Source organism: Macrosteles quadrilineatus, unplaced genomic scaffold, assembly GCF_028750875.1.
Source record: "Macrosteles quadrilineatus isolate MER2022 unplaced genomic scaffold, UCM_ALF_1.0 Scaffold_8__2_contigs__length_117827958, whole genome shotgun sequence".
In the NCBI taxonomy this organism is placed as follows: Eukaryota; Metazoa; Arthropoda; class Insecta; order Hemiptera; family Cicadellidae; genus Macrosteles; species Macrosteles quadrilineatus.
Window position 1 is genome coordinate 42,390,716 of NW_026542601.1, and position 20,588 is coordinate 42,411,303.

At 33.6% G+C, this 20,588-nt stretch overlaps 1 protein-coding gene across 1 annotated transcript; it reads left to right on the forward strand.

The window, feature by feature from the left end:
* The first annotated feature begins 295 nt into the window (after positions 1–295).
* On the forward strand, positions 296–12,792 carry LOC129001822 (thiamin pyrophosphokinase 1-like). The gene is made up of 6 exons (XM_054429265.1): positions 296–432; positions 1,134–1,287; positions 7,680–7,927; positions 8,435–8,540; positions 9,754–9,900; positions 12,348–12,792. The coding sequence occupies exons 2-6, from the start codon at positions 1,155–1,157 to the stop codon at positions 12,485–12,487; spliced, it is 774 nt and encodes a 257-aa protein (XP_054285240.1). The 5' UTR covers positions 296–432; positions 1,134–1,154; the 3' UTR covers positions 12,488–12,792.
* Positions 12,793–20,588: the final 7,796 nt, after the last annotated feature.

A 20,588-nucleotide genomic window follows, 5' to 3' on the forward strand; every position in this document is an offset into this window, starting at 1 on the left:
GTAAGTAAGGTGTCAAAACACGTGCACGTCAATTTTACATTTTCCAATAACAAAACTGTTATTGTTAAAATAAATGTTCAAATATGTAAATCAATCGAGTTTTCTTGCTCATTTAAACTAACTTCAACAGTGAACATTACATCACAGCTTCATGAGTAAAAGATCCAGGCCACCTTTCAGCCAAGAAGAAAAAAAATATTCATGAAAGAGAAAACTGAAAAAATGCAAAATGAAAGAAACGTCAACATATCAACAATCAATCAAAAACATTAGCTAACAAAAACAAATACACAAACATAACCTATCCATATAGTTGTGGAGATGGAGAAAACCTTGTGTTATAATATTATGTGATGATTTCTACAGTTACGTAATAATATTATTTTAATCATACACTACACCTAACCTACATAATTTTGAGGATTCAAATAGGTAAGATTAAAATTTTTAATAATTTTGGACTAGTTCTGAATCTCGGTTCATAACTTAGGCCTAGGTTAGTTTTAATATCCTCTGGGATTAAAACGAAATAGATTGCAGACAAAGCTCATTGAGCATTAATAACTATTACTTATATAAATGATACATTTTGTACAGTTACTCCAGTCTTTGCTGTAGAAAAATTGTGTGATTGCCATTTATATTTTTTGAGGTGTGGCAGTTCAAGTGGTTAGGGAATAGGGCATGTGACTTATTGTGATTAGGTCAGGGTCAGGTCCTAGGCCTTGTGAGTAGACAAGTTATCCAATGTACAGTAATTGTTAAGTCGGCAACATAGCCTCATCTACAGTAGAACCCCGATTAACCGAAAAAAGTTAACTTATAAGTTATTTCACCTACAAAAATGTTACAATGGGTTAGAAAATACTTTAAACTAAACAACTGAAGTTACTAAAGCATTTTACAGCCCTGTATTATTTTATGAAACCATTTTGGTTAGCTCAAATTCGGTTTACAGGGGTTCTAAGTTCTATCCTAATCCTATTTGCTAGTTGTATAAAGATAAAACTTACTTAAAGTTTAGTAAGATATACATTTTAGGATCTTTGCAAAGGCCTAAATACACTTTAGAATCATCATTAAAGAAGTCAGTTGTTGAAGAAGCAGTTATTAAAATTGTTCAACTGTTTCAGGTAATTCTTGCTAAACGAAGAATGGCAACATTATGGAAAGCTTTGACCTGGTTTGATGGAAAGAATTGCATTGATATAGGTCGTTTTGCTGTATTGGTTCTAAACCAACCTATAACACTTCCCAAGAGATATATGTTGGACATCTGGAATGGAGGTTAGTAGGCCTAATCTGGTTATGTAACAAGCTGGGAAGCTGAGTGGTTATAGCTTAGCGCTCGCCTTACAATTAAAAGATTGCCGGTTTAATCCTGAGAAAGGTCTGTAGCTTTTTGAAGTTTCAAAACTAGACCCAGCTGTTCCTGATGATTGGGCTTTAAATAAATGATCCTGACTAATAAATGTCATGATCTTAGCCAGTAATAAAAGGTAGCCTACATGGATCATCACACTTCAATCTACACTCATATTTGGGTTAGAATATGCACATAAGTGCGTCCCCATCTCAAATTGGTAATATGGTAATAATAAGTTAATATGTCCATAAACAAGGATGCGCTCTAAACCCTCCTTGACAAGTCAATTTGGGTAAATACTTTTAACTCTTGTTTAAAGAATCTTTTATTTTATTATACTAATTCATTTAGATGAAAATGTTCTTCCTCTCTACAAAATAAGTATAATAAGTCAGCTTTGCTAGGTAGTAAGTCTTATGGCTTTACCTTTGTGCTCTCAACAGCAAGTTCTTGAACTGAGTGCAATTGACACTACCGGAAGTAGGCCTAAGTTAGATTGATACCAGAAACATTTGTTTACAAACCAAGAGTTCAGTTAAGTTGGTAAGAAGTTAAAGAGACCTTGGAGCCTCAGAGACATTCTAGCTCGTAAAACAATTAAAAAACTAAAAAGAAAATTTATATTCTCACAGTAGGCTACTAGATATTTAAATTAAAATCACTCTGGTAGGTATTTAAAAAAAAATATTTTGAGATGGTAAATAACTCTTCAGGGGCTGTTTGAAATTAATCAAATTTACATTACACTTATGGCGACAAATCCAAGAGGGCCGTTAGTTACCAGGGATTCTCTTGGAGAACAATCAAAAAACTACAAAGAACATTTATAATCTCACAGTTTACTAGTTACTAGACATCTAAATTAGCCTATAATCACTTTGATGTTTGAAAAAATATAATTCGACTATAAATAACTCTTCAGCAGTTGTTTGAAATTATCCAAGATGGCCGCTAGCCTCCAAGGACTCTTAAATAGTTTCAATAACCTAAATGCATTACAGCAGGAACTCAAGTTTTTTCCCGGAAATCAATAAGCAGTGATATTGTCTTCTTCCCGCTCCCTGCATCAGTTTTTCGAAGACTTCATTGTGACTGGCCTAGCATTATTTAGGCCTAAATATTCACCATGTGTTGATAAATGTATGATGAGGAAGACATTTGTCAGATGTTATAGACTGTCTTCAATTTGATTTGATAATGGGAGATAGGCTGGGCGCACACTGATTCAGCATTTCACCTGAAGCAAAATGTTGCACAATGATTCGCTTGAAGCGTTTTGTTTCTTTGCTTCTCCAGTGTGCGAGAGATTCAAGCATGATGCAGCTTTTGGTTTTAAGCAAAATAAATATTATTTGCACTGGTCCTCTACAGTATTGTTTTAACATTTGTGATGAGGAAGTCAACGTAGCTATTGCTGTATGTCAGTTTTTGCCGATACTTTATACTTTTATACTTTTCAATGAATTGGCGACCATACAAAGTAGGTATTTTAATACTAGACTAAGAAAGAAAACATGAGGGTTCACTCAATCAACCAGACGATATACATTAATGCTCTCAGAAATTGAATGAGATCCAGGGAAATTTTATAATTGTTGCTGTCGAATAATTGCTACAATATTTTATTGGAAGGGTTTTTAATACCTAACTTAAGTTATACAGGGTGTCCCGTAACTCTCTGGACACTTGTATATAGCGTTATTCCTTAGGTCAAGACAAACACATTTCACCATAGGAACATGGGTCTGTGGTGTCCATCGATATATAACTACTACTGGATTGCGCGCTGTCCATAAGAGCTTTGTAGAGAAATTCGGTCGCTTACAGATGTAAGTGGCGGGACGTATCGCGGTGTTGCAGGCGCCCGGTAGGGGCAAAACAGCAACTCGCGCCGCCACCCGCTGCTATTCCCGCCAACGAACCATCCCGCCAACAAATTATTCCGCCACTAGCAACCCCGCCAAATCTATAATAGTTTTTTTTTTTTACAATTCGAGGTCATGTACGAAGAAGCAAAAGTAAACCACCTGTGAATGAATCATCCTGCCAGTTATTAGTGGACGGATAGCACTTTCACGTGGTAGTTTGGTTAGCAATGTATGAATTAATGAAATATGAAATAATGATTTATTCCACCATAATTACATTACATACAAATGAAATAAAAACTTGGAATTACGTTGCCACAGCATCCAGTTAATGTGACAACGTTCAATAAAAATTAACAATATAAAGTACATTCTATAACATTTCAGTCCAGTCCACACATGAAAAACACCTTGCCGCTCTCTGTGGCGTCTTGATGACAGTTGCTAAATTAAACAAAATAACAATATTATTACAATAATAGATATTTACAATCTATATCTATAAAAGAGGAACTATGTATGTATGTGTGTGTGTGTGTATATACGTTATGGACTCCGAAACCGCTAGACAGATTGTAATGAAACTTTCAGGCATTATTAAGCATCTTTCAAGGATGGTTCGAGTGAAGTTTGGTGCAGATCCGCCAAAAGGGCTCTGCCCCAGAGGGTTTTAAGTGGGCCAATGTCAGACTTTTTGATCTACAATGTTTACAAATAAATATTATTTAAAAGCAGATGTTTACTTTCACCAACTGTTTTGTAGGTTTGAATAATCACAACATTCTGTATTACCATTAGTCATGATTTGAAATAGTGCCACAGTGTTTCTACAGATTGCAGCACAGAAAACTATTTTATTTTTGAATAAGTCCAAATGTATTAAACCCCAATCGCAGCACACCTGTGCACTTAACAACGTTTAAATTCTCCAATGTTAATATTAAAACATAAAAACCTTTATCAAAGTACTGTATTATAAACAATAAAAGGGATGACTTTTTTAAATTTATGACAACAGCTAATTTGCAACCAAAAGGTGAGTGAGCGTAGCGAACGAATATCAACCTGGAGGTGAGTGAGCGTAGCGAACGAACTTCAACCAGGACGTGATTGAGCCATGCAAATACTGACGAAGTTAAGCGGGGCAAAGCCCGCGGGTACAGCTAGTAAAAATATATTAAAAAATGAATCCTACATAAGCAGTATAAAATCATGTAAATCAACAATTTAAAACAAGATATGCAGATTTGATAATTACAATACAAAACGTTAAATTTGCAAAGATTTAGAAAAAATATTCTTTATGTTACAACACTATTTAAAAAATCTATATTTGGCGTCTCAATTAACCCCTTTTTTATTTGAATAGAAAATGACTTTAAATTTGCACTGCTTTTGATATCGTGAGGTAATTGGTTGAAATATTTTGGCCCACTGTACTGATAAGACTGTCTAAATATTGATTTGTTTACTTTGGGCAATCTAAATAATCTTTGACTGTTGCTTCTTGTGTTATATGAAAGATGGTTTGTTCCATTATTCCCACTTCGAATATAAAAAAGTCTTAATACTTTATAAAAAAACAGGTGTTGAATTGGAAGTATTTTTAAATGGACAAATAATGGATAGGAGCTATCTCTCTTCTGAGACGGAAGGTCAAAATTCTTCAACTGCGGCTAAACAGAAGAGATGCTAGGATAAAATCCATGCGTGAAATGATTGTAGTCTTTAAGGAAAAACTTAAAGCACCTGATAGGTTAATAGAGGTTATAGAGGAAAAGTTTTCAGGATTTCCGTTAGATTTAATTGCCCATTCTATGAAAAATAGTAACACCAGTAAATTCAGGACCGTGTATTCAGAAAAAATGAAATAATTTGCACTCACTATCTATTTTTACAGTCCTAAGGTATACAAATACAGAGACAAAGGCAATTGTTAATTGCGATATTGATGACTGTGAAGAAAACGATGTAATTGACTTTCAAAGAGTGGTATCTGCGGAAACTGGATCATACTACAAGAATAATGTATTATATTATATGTCTGGTTTTATTCTTAGAAAAATATTAGGTACAGTAACATGTGAAGAATGTGCTAGTCTTTTGACAGCTGACGAATGCAATTTAAGTAGCTACACCCATATGTCTAACGTTGACTTTGGAGAGGACACGCAAGAAATTAAGCTGATAAAGTTAATCGGAATTTTTTTTTATAATTTGCTACAGTCATGCTAAAGAGCAAACATTGCACTGTCAAAAGTTGGTTTTCGTCAAAGGCTAACAAAATTAGTAATTTTTAATCATGCGTGAAATGTAGGCTACTCTGTGTGGTACTGTATTCAAATAAATGGTTTTTATACAACTGTACTGTATTTTTATTGTTTAATTTATCAACATTTTTATAAAACCCATAACCCAAACCATCCAAGCAATTTTTTAAATACAAATACTATGTTATCACCCAACTTTATAGCAATGTAAATACACGTTGTACTGTATAGCAATGAATTGATTACTAACTTATATACTTTCGGTTTTTAATATAACTAGATAAGTGAGTCAAAATATCCCCCGATGAACATTTTTCGTGAATCAATAGTTAAATTAGGGTAAACAAATGCTATCATAGTGTCAGTGCGATGTAAAACCCAAGCACCGTGCAGGTTTCTTGCCCCTTTCTTGCCCCTACCCGACGCCTTCAAGTGCAGAACGCAACCACTGATTTCGGCTCGGGCTAGCGAGCTCAGCCAGCAATCCAGTAGTAGTTATATATCGATGTCTAGTTTACCGACTGTCGGTATTTATGTGTTTTTTACAAAAAAACTAATAGCTCCTAAACGGTTTGAGATACAGCTTTGATATTTTGCAAAAATGTTAATCTTATTAAGACCTATTATTGTTAGAATTTATAGTAAAAAATCATTAACCGTTTCAAAATGGCGGTCATTTAAAAAAAATGATGTCAAATTTCACGAAAACCGTTAACTTTACAAAAAAGTTGCAAGGGACAAAAAAGTTTGTAAATTTTATGTTGTTTTAATGATACCTTATTTGTTAAGATTGAATTAATAATATCAGAGAAACGATTTGTTTTCGTAATGTATGACCACTTTTCTCCATTAAACAATGCTAAACAACGTAAAAGGAGTATTAGCTTTGTTTGAATGCTAAATAAATGGTTAAATAAAATTTACAAACTTTTTTGTCTTTTACAATTTTTTTGTAAAGTTAACGGTTAGGCATAAAATATTTTAAATGGCCGCCATTTTGAAACAGTTAATGATTTTTTAGTATAATTTCTAACGATAATAGGTGTTAAAAGATTAACATTTTTGCAAAATATCAAAGCTGTATCTCAAACCGTTTAGGAGTTATTAGTTTTTTTGAAAAAAACACATAAATACCGACAGTCGGTAAACTAGACCCCATAGACCCATGTTCCTATGGTGAAATGTGTTTGTCTTGACCTAAGGAATAACGCTATATACAAGTGTCCAGAGAGTTACGGGACTATAGGCCTAGTTAGAAATTACTGTAGTATTAGATAATGTTGTGATGGTTATAAATAATGAACTAAATAACCTGGGTTGTTTTTTAATCATCCACTACTTTGCATGGGCTGTATGACTATCAAAGTGGTAGAAAGAAAAATTTAACAATATGGTTAAATTGAAATTAAAAAAATATAATTTTTAAGTTGTAATGAAACATCAAAATACATATTTTAAAGAAGATTTATTTTTTAAACAACAAAAGGTCAATTGAATTTTGAAAGCCACTATTTCTTTGCGAGGCGCCTCGCAACGTTTGCTTGATCAGTGTGCGGCCTCCCATTGAAATATATGGGGCGCTCGTACCTAGCAAAACATTTTGCCTCACAACACTTGCTTCAGGTGAAATGACCTGTCATTTCCAATGACCAATCATCAAAATTGCATAGTTTGTCTTTAAAGTGTTGCCTATACTTTCGGGTTGTTTTAATAATTTTCAGGGTGTCCACATTCTGGAAAGTCAGGGATAGTCATGGAAAAAAATTCTGGTCATTGAAAGTCATGGAAATCCCCAATGATGGATGTATTTCAGGGGACCTTTCAATGCTCTAGTCGGCCGTAACCCAGACTATTGTAGCATTTTTCCGAATTTTTCACAAATGTACAACAATTTCAATTTATACTGTTTTCTTAGTTTACGGGTTTTGAGTTTGTATTAGTTCATTGTTGTACCTATTGTACTCAATTGTTATCTGTTAATACATATTTCAATATTTTCTGTGAAATAACTTGTCTAGGCAGTATTATTCGTGTGTGTACGGTATATTATAATTTTTGAGTTAAGTTCGTGAGTCATGGAAATCAATGGTTAATGGTCATGGATAGTCATGGAAAGTCAGGGAAATTAATGCAAAAATTTCTGTGGACACGCTGATTTTGTTTCTTGTCTTTCAGCAAGTTTCCGAGCCACAGCTGACGGAGGCACAGACAGATGGTATGAGTTTGTTGCAAGTATCTCCAGTAGAGACCACACTCTAAAAAAAATACATCCGGACCTTATTTCTGGGGATTTTGACTCAGTGAAACCAGAAACGATTAAGAGATGTCTGGAGAACAACGTAAAAATGTTAAAGACACCTGACCAAGATAAAACCGACTTTACCAAAGCCCTGGAGGAGATTTGGAAAGAAACTGGTGGTGAGGTAAAGTTAAAATTTTGAAATAGTTTTAAACCTACAAATAACTGAGTGGTTTTAGTCAGTGGTCTTCTGATAATTGTCTCACCTACTGGCATCGTGTAAACCCGGCTTTAGACAAAGGAGGTGAGCGTTCCCACACTGGACATCACGACTATACCACTGGCATCACTGTCTTGGATCTGTAGTCGGTCCTGTTACCAACTGAGCCACTAACTTAAGTTTGATCTTGGAAAGGATTCTAGAAGATTATTAAGGCTTTCGGACAGCAACTAAATAACGTTAGATTTATGTAAACCTTTTTAAAATGCTGAGAATGCCTTCCACATGGTGTAGGCTATGAAAAAATATTATAAATCTAAGGAAGAAAAAGAACACAGGTAAAAGCCAAACACCCACTAGGGGTGGTACTGAAACAAGTTAGCCAAAAGAAAATGTAACGATAGTTATTGCTGAAGTTATGGATGTGGATGTGGCTGTTTGTTTTTCACATGATATAATTGCTTGTTACAGATAGATAGTGTGATAACGATTGTAGATAACTCTGGTAGACTAGATCACATCATGTCTAATCTGAACACTCTTTATGAACCTCATCAACACCGGCTTTATTTATTGGGTAGGTAAGGGTTTTTTAACACACACACATTTTCCGTCATATAAGCCTATTAATTTGTATAGAGGGTTGTACACTTGTACTGTTATAGCTTAAATTGTTTATTACTGAGTTCGTACTTAAGCTTGCATCCTTTTACGCGTCTTAGCTGATCTATATTATTTTAACAATACCTTTGCCGACAGCAAAACTGCTGAATAAACAAATTTCCATTTGCCTGATTGGATTTTGAATTAAATATTCCCCTAAACATGTCAGATCTATTCCCTTTTAAAATAATATTAGGTTCAATAAGTAATACGTTTGCTGCTACAAGGAAAGTAGGCCTAATAAAGTTTATTTTTACTGTTAATAAATGTTAATAGCTCAGTATGAAATCAATAAATTTGCAACATTTGATTAAAATGTATCCATAAACAAGAAAACTATTTAAAACAATTTATAGTAGAACGTCTTTAATCCGAACTAATTGGGACCAGGGGTAGTTCGGACTAGTGAATAGTTCGGATTACAGAACATGTTGTTGTTTTTACATAACAATAGCTAAAACATGGCTAAAATTGATCTAAATTATTTTGGGAAAAGTGAAAAAAATGTTTTATAAATTAAAATTCAGTGTTTATTTAATACAGTAGTAAACATGGTGAATAAACAGCACTGTACATTAAATACAGTAGGCCTATACAATAAAGAACTGCTGTACTGTGTATAGAGTACAGCAATGAGGTGTTCGGATTAGTGGATGTTCGGATTACAGGGGTTCGGATTAAAGAGGTTCTACTGTACTTATTTTCTGTAAGAATAACATAGGAATTTCAAAATTTACAGTTTCTTCAAAATTTTCTCTGCAACCATTCTAAAGCTTCAGTATGCTAATTATTATATTTTTTTGTAAGCTTGACAAAATAATTAATTAAGGAAGAAGTTGCAAAATTTTGTATTTTGAGTCTAAATCAGGAAAAAAAACTAATGTTAACCCCATAAAATTCCATTCTCATAGTCTGATCATAAATTTAATAAATAAATGTATTGCAAGAAAAATAAAATTAAAGATATTATTTTTGATTAGGCCTAGTGTTTTTTTTTTCAACTCAGGATATACATATTTAATTGTGAAAATGAATTTTACGTACCAACAGGTTAAAAATAGTAATGTGTTCTTAATTAATAGTTTTCTGCAACATGGGGTATTGTTTAAAGTGTTTATTCTTTGCAGGGTCTAACTCGTTGACATGGTTGTTAGCACCAGGGCTGCATCATATTGAAGTGCCTCAGTCTTTGGTGGTCTCTAAAGCGCATTGTGGCCTTATACCTTTAGGAGAGCCTTGTACGGTTACTACTACAGGATTAAAGTGGAACCTAAGTGAGTTTAAACAATTTTAAATGTCACCTTCATAATATCTTTGGAAAGTTAGTGTTAGATCAGAACTGTTTTACTTATTACTTCAGACTAGGCCTAGACGGCCGCTGTAACATCAAAGGTAAAGTTGTAGCGATCTGGTGTGATTTGTAGTGATGTAAAACGCCCTGGCGTTTAAATCTCGGGGCAAATGCCAAGCGCCGGGCGTTCATTCAGTTAAAGGCCAATAAACCCAATTAATGGAAATTAAATTGAACACTACTCTTCTGGTCAACTTTTTAAACCTCTAACATTAGATATTTACATAATAGCCTATATTAAAAAAAATAATTACTTGTATAATTTTAATTATATTGGTAGGAAGTTTTTTCACCTGAGGACGGGATCAGATTCCAGATCCCAAAACGTTGTGTATTGTTCTAATACAGAATGTTGTGATTATTCATACCCCCAAAACAGTTGGTGGAAAGTTAACATCTGCTTTAAATTATATTTATTTGTAAACATTGTGTAGTGTTATCGTAAGTTAAATTAAAATATAGTTTTAATAAGACAAATACTTTATTAGGTAGCTTTTACAATAAATCAAGATTCAGAATGTTTACCAACAAAAACTAAACAAATAATATTCTAATACCATATGTTCTCAAACACATATGAATAACAACGCATCTCCCCTTTAAAGATCGAACCTCCGGGTAGGTTTGAATTGTCTTGTTGATCTTCTTAGATTCGCTAAAGGTTTTGTCTGCACTTGTCAGGCTCAGGCTAATGGCTGATTGATTGATTGATTGTAAGAGGGTGGACTCATGGTCCAAGCACGTCAACCGAAGCTTATTGTGCAGGCTAATGGCTGAGGCTTCCACATCAGAAATCCTGAGACAGTGTTACCAACCCTTGCCCCTTGTATATATATTAGTGCAATAATTTGATAAAAACAATTAGTACCCTTACCCTTTTCATTTAATAAAAATTTAAAAATTAAAAATTAAAATGGTACTAATTGTTTTTATAAAATTAGTATATTTAGTAAATTTTGATAAATAGCCCTAACTCCTGTAGAATTTGTGAATATATATATATATATATATATAAATGAATAAAAATAATTTTAAAGGTGGCTTTTTATGTTAGGAAATTTACATTGTGGTTAAAAAGCACTTGTTTTACTAACAAAACCTTAATACTTAACTTTAAATTTAATTAATTAGACATTATAAATTTATCTTATGCACATATTTATGAATTACAGAGTAGAAACCTGCTTAATCAGTAAATAAGATTTTATTTAACAATTTAAAAAAATATTTATTTAAAATACCACACTGAAAATATTACAGTTTTTATTGTATTGCGCCTTAAACTGAACTTTTTATAAACGCCCAGTTTTTGGGCGCTTAAAATCGCTTTGGGCAAATGCCCATTTATAAACGACCCGCCCACTGGGCATTTGCCCGGCCCACATCACTAGTGATTTGTATCTGAAACTTCAGGAAACGTGGCTTCTAGCTCATCCACGGATTGAGTAGAACCATCATTGACTATTGGACACTTAAGTAGACATCCCATCTATTTGGACCAGCTGTCACCAACTTTTTATTGAAATGGACGTAGTTGTGTGAGCCAGTCACTGAATCCGCTGTCTAAAATTCTATTTTCTACCTTATTTTTTGTTGCTAACATAGTTGATGGATAACAGAGTTGCTACATCTCACCAAATCATTGCATTATTTTGACTTGGTAAAGAAGTTTGTGTACTCGACAGAAATCAGTAATTTAGATCAGCACAATCTATTGGTGGCTCACATAAACTACAACGGTTTTGATAAAAAAATTGCGACAGCTTCTACTTGGGGATGGCTAGTTGTATCAATACTCAAAAGTATTACGTACAAGAAAGTACAGAGGTTGTGGATAACCATACTTATATAAAGTAACACAAATTTTATATCAAACTAATCTAATATTGTAATAATTACCATAAAACTTTCTCATCACAACTCAAGACAAACTCAATTAAAAAGTAAATAAACAACAATAACAATAAAAACAAAGAACATATGTTAATTAACATATGAACATTACCAACAGAGGTATAGGGGAGTATGGAAAACTGATATGAGGTCACTTCTATTTTATGTTGCAATTTTGCTGGTGTTTTATTTGAAATAGCCTAATTGACATTGACTTTTGGTTTAAGTGAGTGAAATATTTGTATTTTTTTTTCAAAATTGTAAATAACCACACAGAAAGAGATTGTGCACAGTCGTCTAGCATTTGGTAGCCTTGGGTGTAGACATGCAGTTTCACTCATGGATAATCGAGAGTTAATAAATAATAAAACAATAAAACAGTATTGTCTGGTTTACCACCTAAAGACGATAACGGAGCTGTGTCCAGGATGTATTTGTTTAAAGTTTTAAAAGATTGCTCTGTTAAATATTTTCCAGACAAAGACAAAATGCAGTTTGGAGGTTTGATCAGCACTTGCAACCTGTTCAGTGAAAACAACTCTGGTCTGGTCACAGTGGAGACAGACAACCCCGTATTGTGGACAGCAACCGTGGTGAGGAAAGATCACTCAAGATGAAGAGAAACTGCAAAACCTCTCCAAGGAATTCTGCACTAAACGTCTTCCAGTAAAAAGTTCCATTTGCAACTCTAATTAAGCTATTTTTAAGATTTGTTACCAAATACAAGTAACTTAAGATATAATGACTAGACCCTGTGAACCCTGGGAATAATGAATTGACTTAATTATGCCTATTATTAGGTGGAAATGCTGGGAAGCTGCGTGCCTAGTAACCAGAGTATTAAGCTTTGACTGGAACTAATTTATTTGTCACTTTAACACCTATTCAGGAATTTCATGACTTTTACAATCAACACATAATTTGAAACCCTTTTAGTATGTGTGTGACATGACAACCATAACTTGAACTTTTAGTTCACAAGATGAAGTAGGCATAATTAAATCAATAAACCCTGGGTTTAGAAATGGTTAAAGGTATTAAATCTTTAGGTAACACTTGAGTGACTTATTATTAATATTATTAAATTGCTAGATATTTAAGTATTATAAGATGATTACCAGTGTATGTTTTATTCCGGAGAAAGACTGAAGAAATGGTATGTGATGTGGAAAGCAAAAAGGGACCTCTTGTCGGCGATGCAAAATTTTCAGTACGGCCAATATAAGTAATTAAGGTCAAAAATATTGAAATTCAAGTTTTTATCGATTGTTATACCTCTTTTAACATAGAACAGGACAGTATCGGTTAAAATATCGAATTGAAAATGTAAAAGGTCAAAATAAATCATTTTGTTGGCCTCTGCACGGTCTAAGAAAAGGGACCTCTTGTCGCTCAATGTTATTTCGCCATAACGACAAGAGGTCCCATTTCTAATATTCACTTTATAAACAGACTTTAGTCCAAAAAATGAATTGTCCTGCATTCTAGTGAAAATTTAGTGAACTACAACATATTTAGTTTACGAAGAACAAAATATCTCAAAAATTTTAAAGTCCCGACAAGAGGTACCTTTTCTTATCTTATGGAGAAATAACATGGGGCCGACAAGAGGTCCCTTTTCTGAAGTGCAAATTTTACGACATGTTTCGATAAAACAATTATTTTAATTGAAACTATTGTGAGTTAAGACAAAAATTGGTATTGCCTCCAAAGAGGACATTATAAGCTTTCTTTTTATACCAAAATCGTTTCTTAAATGCGAAAAAAACTGTTTTTATGGGTATTTAAAATTTTCAAAATATTGTTTTTCTCAAAATGACCCCTTTCCATAACAAAATTTCAAAGTCCTATAACTTTAACAAAAAAAAATCGTATATGCATTGGACTTGCACCAAGTAATTCGGAATTTAATAAGGAATTCAAATATATATAACTCAAAATAGAAAATTCCCGACAAGAGGTCCCTATTCGCTTTCCACATCACATATAGTGTTAGGAACAATTTACAGTTGAATTGTTGAGTTTTTTTTAAATAAAGAGGTTGGCGCCCTCTTTTAACCTTGCATTTGCCCGTCCACATAGACTAACTGTCTGCTTGTGTAACGTATCCAGCAAAGCAAGGGGTGAGACGGTACAGTACAAAGGTGAACTGTACTGATAAAATGTTTTTGGCAGTGACCAGGATCCGAACCCACAACATCCCTGCCTTGGGCCCGAAGTCCGTGACGCTACTGACTGAGCCACCGACTCACCTAATTACGGGATTGTTACGGTTACCTTCGGCTCATTTCACATATACCCAGCATACTATTAACCTGATTTCTGATTGGCACCTGCACAGGTGCACAGATCACATTACACCGACACCGACACTCCAGGGATAGCAATGGAACGTAATAAAGCAGTTGCAATGTTACTTTTAAGTATAGAAGGTAGAAAATAAGATCTTCTTATGCATGTTCAATCTCCTCAAATCCTTCATTAAAATGTTTAAAAACCTCAATCCAGGCACTTTTTGTTTTGATTCAATCTTTATAGACTTCTACTGTCTAGTCCCATAAGACTGGATTGTTACTTGTACTTAACTAATAAGCATTTCAAGATCAATACAAGAATTTCTGATATAATCAAAACTTTGCCCACTGCTACACCAATTATCCGAAAGTAAAAAACACTTGTAGGCAGACGACAGACGACAAGTGCCGGTTGTATGTGAACAGTCACCTTTAACACTAGCCCTAATACTACGGCCGGCTCGTTTATCCAACACCGGCAGTCGTACTTCACCGAGGGTCCCCAGGATCCTTCAACGAGTCCATGGCAGCCGGGTAGTGATTAATCGACAAGGACCCAAGTCGTGGATATATCAACGGCCCTGTATTCTTTCTTCTTCACCCAATCCGGTTAACTTACACCCAGCACACGACAGCCAGGTGTGAAACAGGCCTTCGATACAAGTAAACTATTCTAAGTAATAAATAAATAAATTAATTAAAATACTCGGTTATCTGAGACAAATCTAGGTCCACATGGTCCTTTCTTACAATTTAACCTTATTAATATAAAAGTATTTAAAATTATATGGGCCCACCATATAATATGACACTAACAGTATTAGTAACTAAAATTGAAAATACTTTTAATAACAAAACAAAATAACGCCTTACCAGGACATCCAAAGGACATATACTTTTGCTATCAAATACATTATTTAGCAATAATAGCTTTTAGAGTGAATATATTTTAATAAATAACTAGAGGACCCATGCTGCTCCGCAGCGTTGAAATAAATATCATATCTTGAACTTAACTGATTCAAACGATCAATAGCTCAAATTAAAGCCTATAATTTACTGATTATTTTATAAGTCTAAGACATATAAAAAACATAAACAATAAGGGTAGCGGATTTTTATCCCCTTGGAATTTTACCCCCTGAGCAAAACTGACGTCTCAAACCAACGGGGATAAAATCTCGGCCACGAACTTTTGAGTTGCACATCAGTTGAATGGATTAAAGGTGGATTTAAACGTATATTTTCACGGTTGTGAATTTAATCAGAACATATCAAATTATAAAAACCTGGAGTGTAGGCTACCTAGAGTTTTTTACCCCCTTCATGAGGTCAGCTCAAAATGTACAGCCCCGATTTTTTCCCCGGAATTTTACCCCCGGACTTTTACCCCCTTCATGAGGTCAGCTCAAAATGTACAGCCCGGATTTTTTCCCCGGAATTTTACCCCCTGGATTTTTACCCTCAAAATTTTACCCCCTGGCCAGATATAGAAATAAGAAAGAATAAATAATTTTCTTCTTTCAATTTTAAATTAATAGTTAAAATTTTTTATTATTAAGTAGCCTATCTTAATTTATTTGTAATCCCAACTAAGTAATCAGGCTTCACTGTTTAATTTGATATTTGGGTTTGGGCCAACTGTTGGTTATTATGTATCTACAAACATTTGGGTGTCCTTGCAGAAGTCAACACAACAATTGGTCAAATACTTTGTACCGGATGCCTACAACTACATTGTACAACAGGTATTGCGATGACCTTTTTTAGTACAAACCATAAATACCTCCGTGGTTTGTGCCTGAAGAAACTAAAAAAGCATATTGTGTTACTGTACAACAGAAACGAAATAAATTGTTTTTTTACGGTTGTATATTCAAACATTTAAGAACAAACATATTATCCAACAGTTGGCCCCCAAACCCAAATCCAAAAAATCAAAATTAAACACCATAACCTGTTTACTTAGTTGAGATTACAAAAAAAATTAAGATAGGCTACTTAATAATAAAAATGTTTATATTAAATTAAAACTGAAAGAAGAAAATTATTATTCTTAATAATTTCTATATTTGGCCAGGGGGCAAATTCCGGGTGGTAAAAATCTGGGGGTAAAATTCTGGGGGGTAAAAATCTGGGCCGTATATCTACAGTTGTCTAAACGCTAGTTATATGGACAGGGAGCAATTTCTGTTTTTATTGCTAATCTAATTTATCACATCTGTCTTATTTTCATTAGACTTCCAAATCCACTGGGGTAAAATTCCGCCCACGAACAAAGTTTAGAGCGCTCAGGTTACTACGTCATAGTGACGTCAGGTTTGCCCAGGGGGTAAAATTCCAGGGGGATAAAATTCTGGTGACCCATCAATACTGGAGCTATTGATTTTAAATCATAGAAAAACCTTATAAAAATAATTTTAAATTGGGTTGATCACCTTGTGTTTGCTTGTAACCCGTCCGATTTGAATAACTAATAGCTTAAATGAAAGCCGGTATTTCACTGAAGGTTAAAAATATATATGATTATACAATTATTATTGGTGAAATACATCTTAAATTGAAGTAAGCATTCAAAAATTTATGTATTTTGGTTGAGTAAATCAGTAGATAAATATATGCCAATGCTTGATGTGAAATCTATGCTTGAATATCTTCAATTTGAGACCTCAATTATGACAATCGGTTGGATAGAAGAGCTAAATGAACTCGGAAAAGAAAAACCCAAATTTAACTTCCTTAAAAAATACGTGGGGAGCAAATTGCGTTTACGTATAAGCCCAGTGGGACTATAGATTTATATATGCTGATGCTTGATGTGAAATCTGTGCGTGCATACCTTCAATTTGCGACCTCAATCATGAAAATCGGACAGGTAGAAAAGCCAGCAAACTCGAAAAAGAAAAACTAAATTTTTCAATATATAAGATTTTGTTGTTTATTTAGTTTTAAGCTAAGCTCTATTAAAAAGTTCTTAGTATTTGTATTCAGAATCATTTTATTTCTGCATTTATTATACAATAAATTCTCTTAGTCTAAAGTCTACAACCGGTAATCCAGCCGTCCTTCAAAAAATACTATTTTAATATTTACACAGTATATACCGGGTGTCCAAAACCACCGTACACCCCTTTCAAAACAATGGAAACATTTTCTTACAAACAAAAAATAATACAGAACTAGCTAAATTGGGTGGTCTACCAAATGGTGATAATTTCAAATCCAAAATTACACTGGAAGTGGCTTTTTCAGACCGGAAGTTGATTTTTTTAAATGTTACCAATTTTGATTACAGAATCGGATTCTACGTTGAAAAATACATAATTTTTGTATAAAACATTTTTTGAACAAACTAGTTTTCTACCTCTAATCCCCTATTAAAGTCAATAATTTTGGGTTATTCATCTGCCAAAGTTGCTTGAAACAATAATAGAGAAAAAATAATAATAAAGATTACATAAAGACATGTGATAAATAGAATCAGCTGTTCATTGTAATCACTATAGTAATTGAGTAACAGCTGGTCTACACATTGCTTAGTATCATTTTATAAAAAAAATAAAAAATCATTTGTTTTTACATTTAATGGTCAAATGTAAAAACAAATGATTTAAACAAAAATTAAATTAAGCAATGTGTTGACCAGCTGTTACTCAATTACTAAGGTGTTTACAATAAACAGCTGATTCTATTCATCATATGTCTTTATGTAATCTTTATGATTTGTTTTCCTCTATTATTGTTTAGAGTAACTTTGACAGGTGAATGACTCAAAACTATTGCCTTTATTGGGGGATTAGAGGTAGAAAACAAGTTTTTTCAAAAAATGTTTTAGACAAAAGTTATGTATTTTTAAACGTAGAATCCAATTCTGTAATAAAAATTGCTAGTTTATATTTTAAAAAGTCAACTTCCGGTCTGAAAAGGCCACTTCCGGTGTGATTTTGGATTTGAAAATATCACCATTTGGTAGACCGTGCCCAAGTTATCTAGTTCTGTATTATTTGTTGTTTGTAAGAAAAGGTTTCCCTCATTTTTAAAGGGGTGTGCGGGTGGTTTTGGACACCCGGTATATCAGGCAATTTAATTCAAACTCAAAGGTTTGGTTTAAAATCAAGCTGTAATAAACATCAACATTTATTTTTATTGTTTGAAAATACGTTGTTTTGATACTTAGTTTGGAACCACCAGTGTTAGTTTTACCAATTTACTAATTTATTATTTTGTACATTAAATGTACAATGTCTTAAATTTTAAGACAAGTGGTTTGGCTCTTGTAATTATTTGTCATTTTCTTTCTGTATACCGTACACCGAGTATTACTTTTAACTTATTCTGTTCTAAAATGAGGATACTTGCTAGAGTAGGTACTGCTTATTAATATTTTAGTAATTTATATTGAACTAAACCTATTATTTCTTGGTCTATCTTGAGTATTATATAAATTAATATATTTCACTTTTAGACAACCAAATTTATAATAGTTTGGGATCTATTTTAGAAACAAATAAGTTTCCTTGGCAATTATGTTTATCATTGTATACAAATCTCGTATTACAAATTAAATTAAATTTATGAAAATGTGTTTAAATAATGATTTTCCTCATCCCGATTGTGTTAAATTTTGCTTAGTAAATATATTATTTATTTATCAGGTATTCCAGAAAAAAAACTTAAAATTCAGAAGAATTTGGACTGACACTTGACTCCAAGCTGACGTGGAATAATCCACCTGAATAACGCACTGCATAAGGCCAAATGGGGGCTCATGATGTCCAGGAGATTTTCAGGAACCACTTCACTTGCACAATTAAACCCCACACAGCACTCTGGCTACCTATATGAGTCTGTGGTGAGGCCTCAATTTACCTATTTGGTTCGCTTGTCTAGTGGACAAAAGTGAATCAGGTAACTGTCATAGCCAAATTAGAAAGACTTCAAAGGCTTGAAAAGCTTCAAATGACTGATGTCTTCAGGAGCAGTCCATCAGCAACTCTAGAAGTTATTCTTGGGCTTCTACCCCTGGACATCTTCATTAATGCTGAAGCCCTCAATGCAGCTTACCGTTTGAAATTTATAATTCTGTGGTTGGAAGGCCTATATGGGGCACCACTGTGCCATTGCCAAAACTGTGGCTGCGTGTCATGTGCCTGACATGACCTCAGCTCAGACGTCCTGATTACACAGATGCAGTTGATGAACAATCCCTTCTCTCTTGAATTCCTCATCAGGGATGGATGGAAACATAAGGAAGGTTATCTCAGAACCAGAGAGACCTTTGGTACACATATGGCTCCCTCATCGATGGAAAACCAGGCTTCGTAGTATACAGTTAATCGCCCAGAATAGAACTTTTTGCCAGTCTTTGACAATACTGTGCTATTTTTTTTAGGTAAAAAAAATCTGTGGCATCTTAGCTTGTGCCAATAGGATTAGCCAGACACTACCAAGACAAAAGATAGTAATTTTGTCTAGCTGTCAGATGGCTCTTGCTTCAAATGAAGCATTAACGAAATCTTCATTAACTGGAAATTAAGTTAATGAAGCATTACATGGAAATTATAAGTTGATGTAAAAGGTTTGAATTTTCTAACGAATTTAGTTAAAAAGATATTAAACCGTTTCCAGACTTTTTTGTCACCCTGTATATGCTTGGATATATGGTTAGTGCTTAATGGTCAATGATAATGATAATACTCAACCTTTATCATACCCCAAATTACAGTAGACCTAAATATATTAATGCCATTGATTAAGTTAATTAGTCTATACAGAAATTTTAGTTAGATCTTTCTTGAATAATGAAAATAAATATTGTGTAGTTTCTACCTCAAAACCGTTGCCTTATAAAATGTTTAAAATTCAATGACTTTGTTACTATAATTGTATTACAATCTATATAATTAATACGCTACATGAAACTTTGTCGGTTGAACTCCTCCACCATTTCTTAACCGATTTTATCCATTGACGTCTCATTGGAAAGAGCGTGTCGCGTAGATTTGCAAAATGCAAACTGGCCTTACATTTTTGAAAAAGTCCCTTGGCCTCTGCCCCATTGGCTTTGAAAGTTCCCATGTTATCCTTATGGAGAACACAATTGTTTACATTTTGATCAGCTGTATAATTTAATTGCTGTTATTTATTTTATTTTTCAATCCAATGAAACGAATTGAGTACATTTATTTACTACAGTATTTGAGTTTGTGTAAACATAACCCCCAAGACGGATCGTGTTAGTATGGTTGTATCTCAAATTTGTGCATTTATCGTTGTTTTGTGTAGCTATAATGTGTTTAATTGTTGTTTTTTTTTCTTTTAAATGCCTACGACGTGAAGACAACGAAACATAGACAGGATGTGTAATCGTGATAACGACCGTAGCTACAGAACAGTGGCGCGTAATAGGCTTAACTCATCAAGT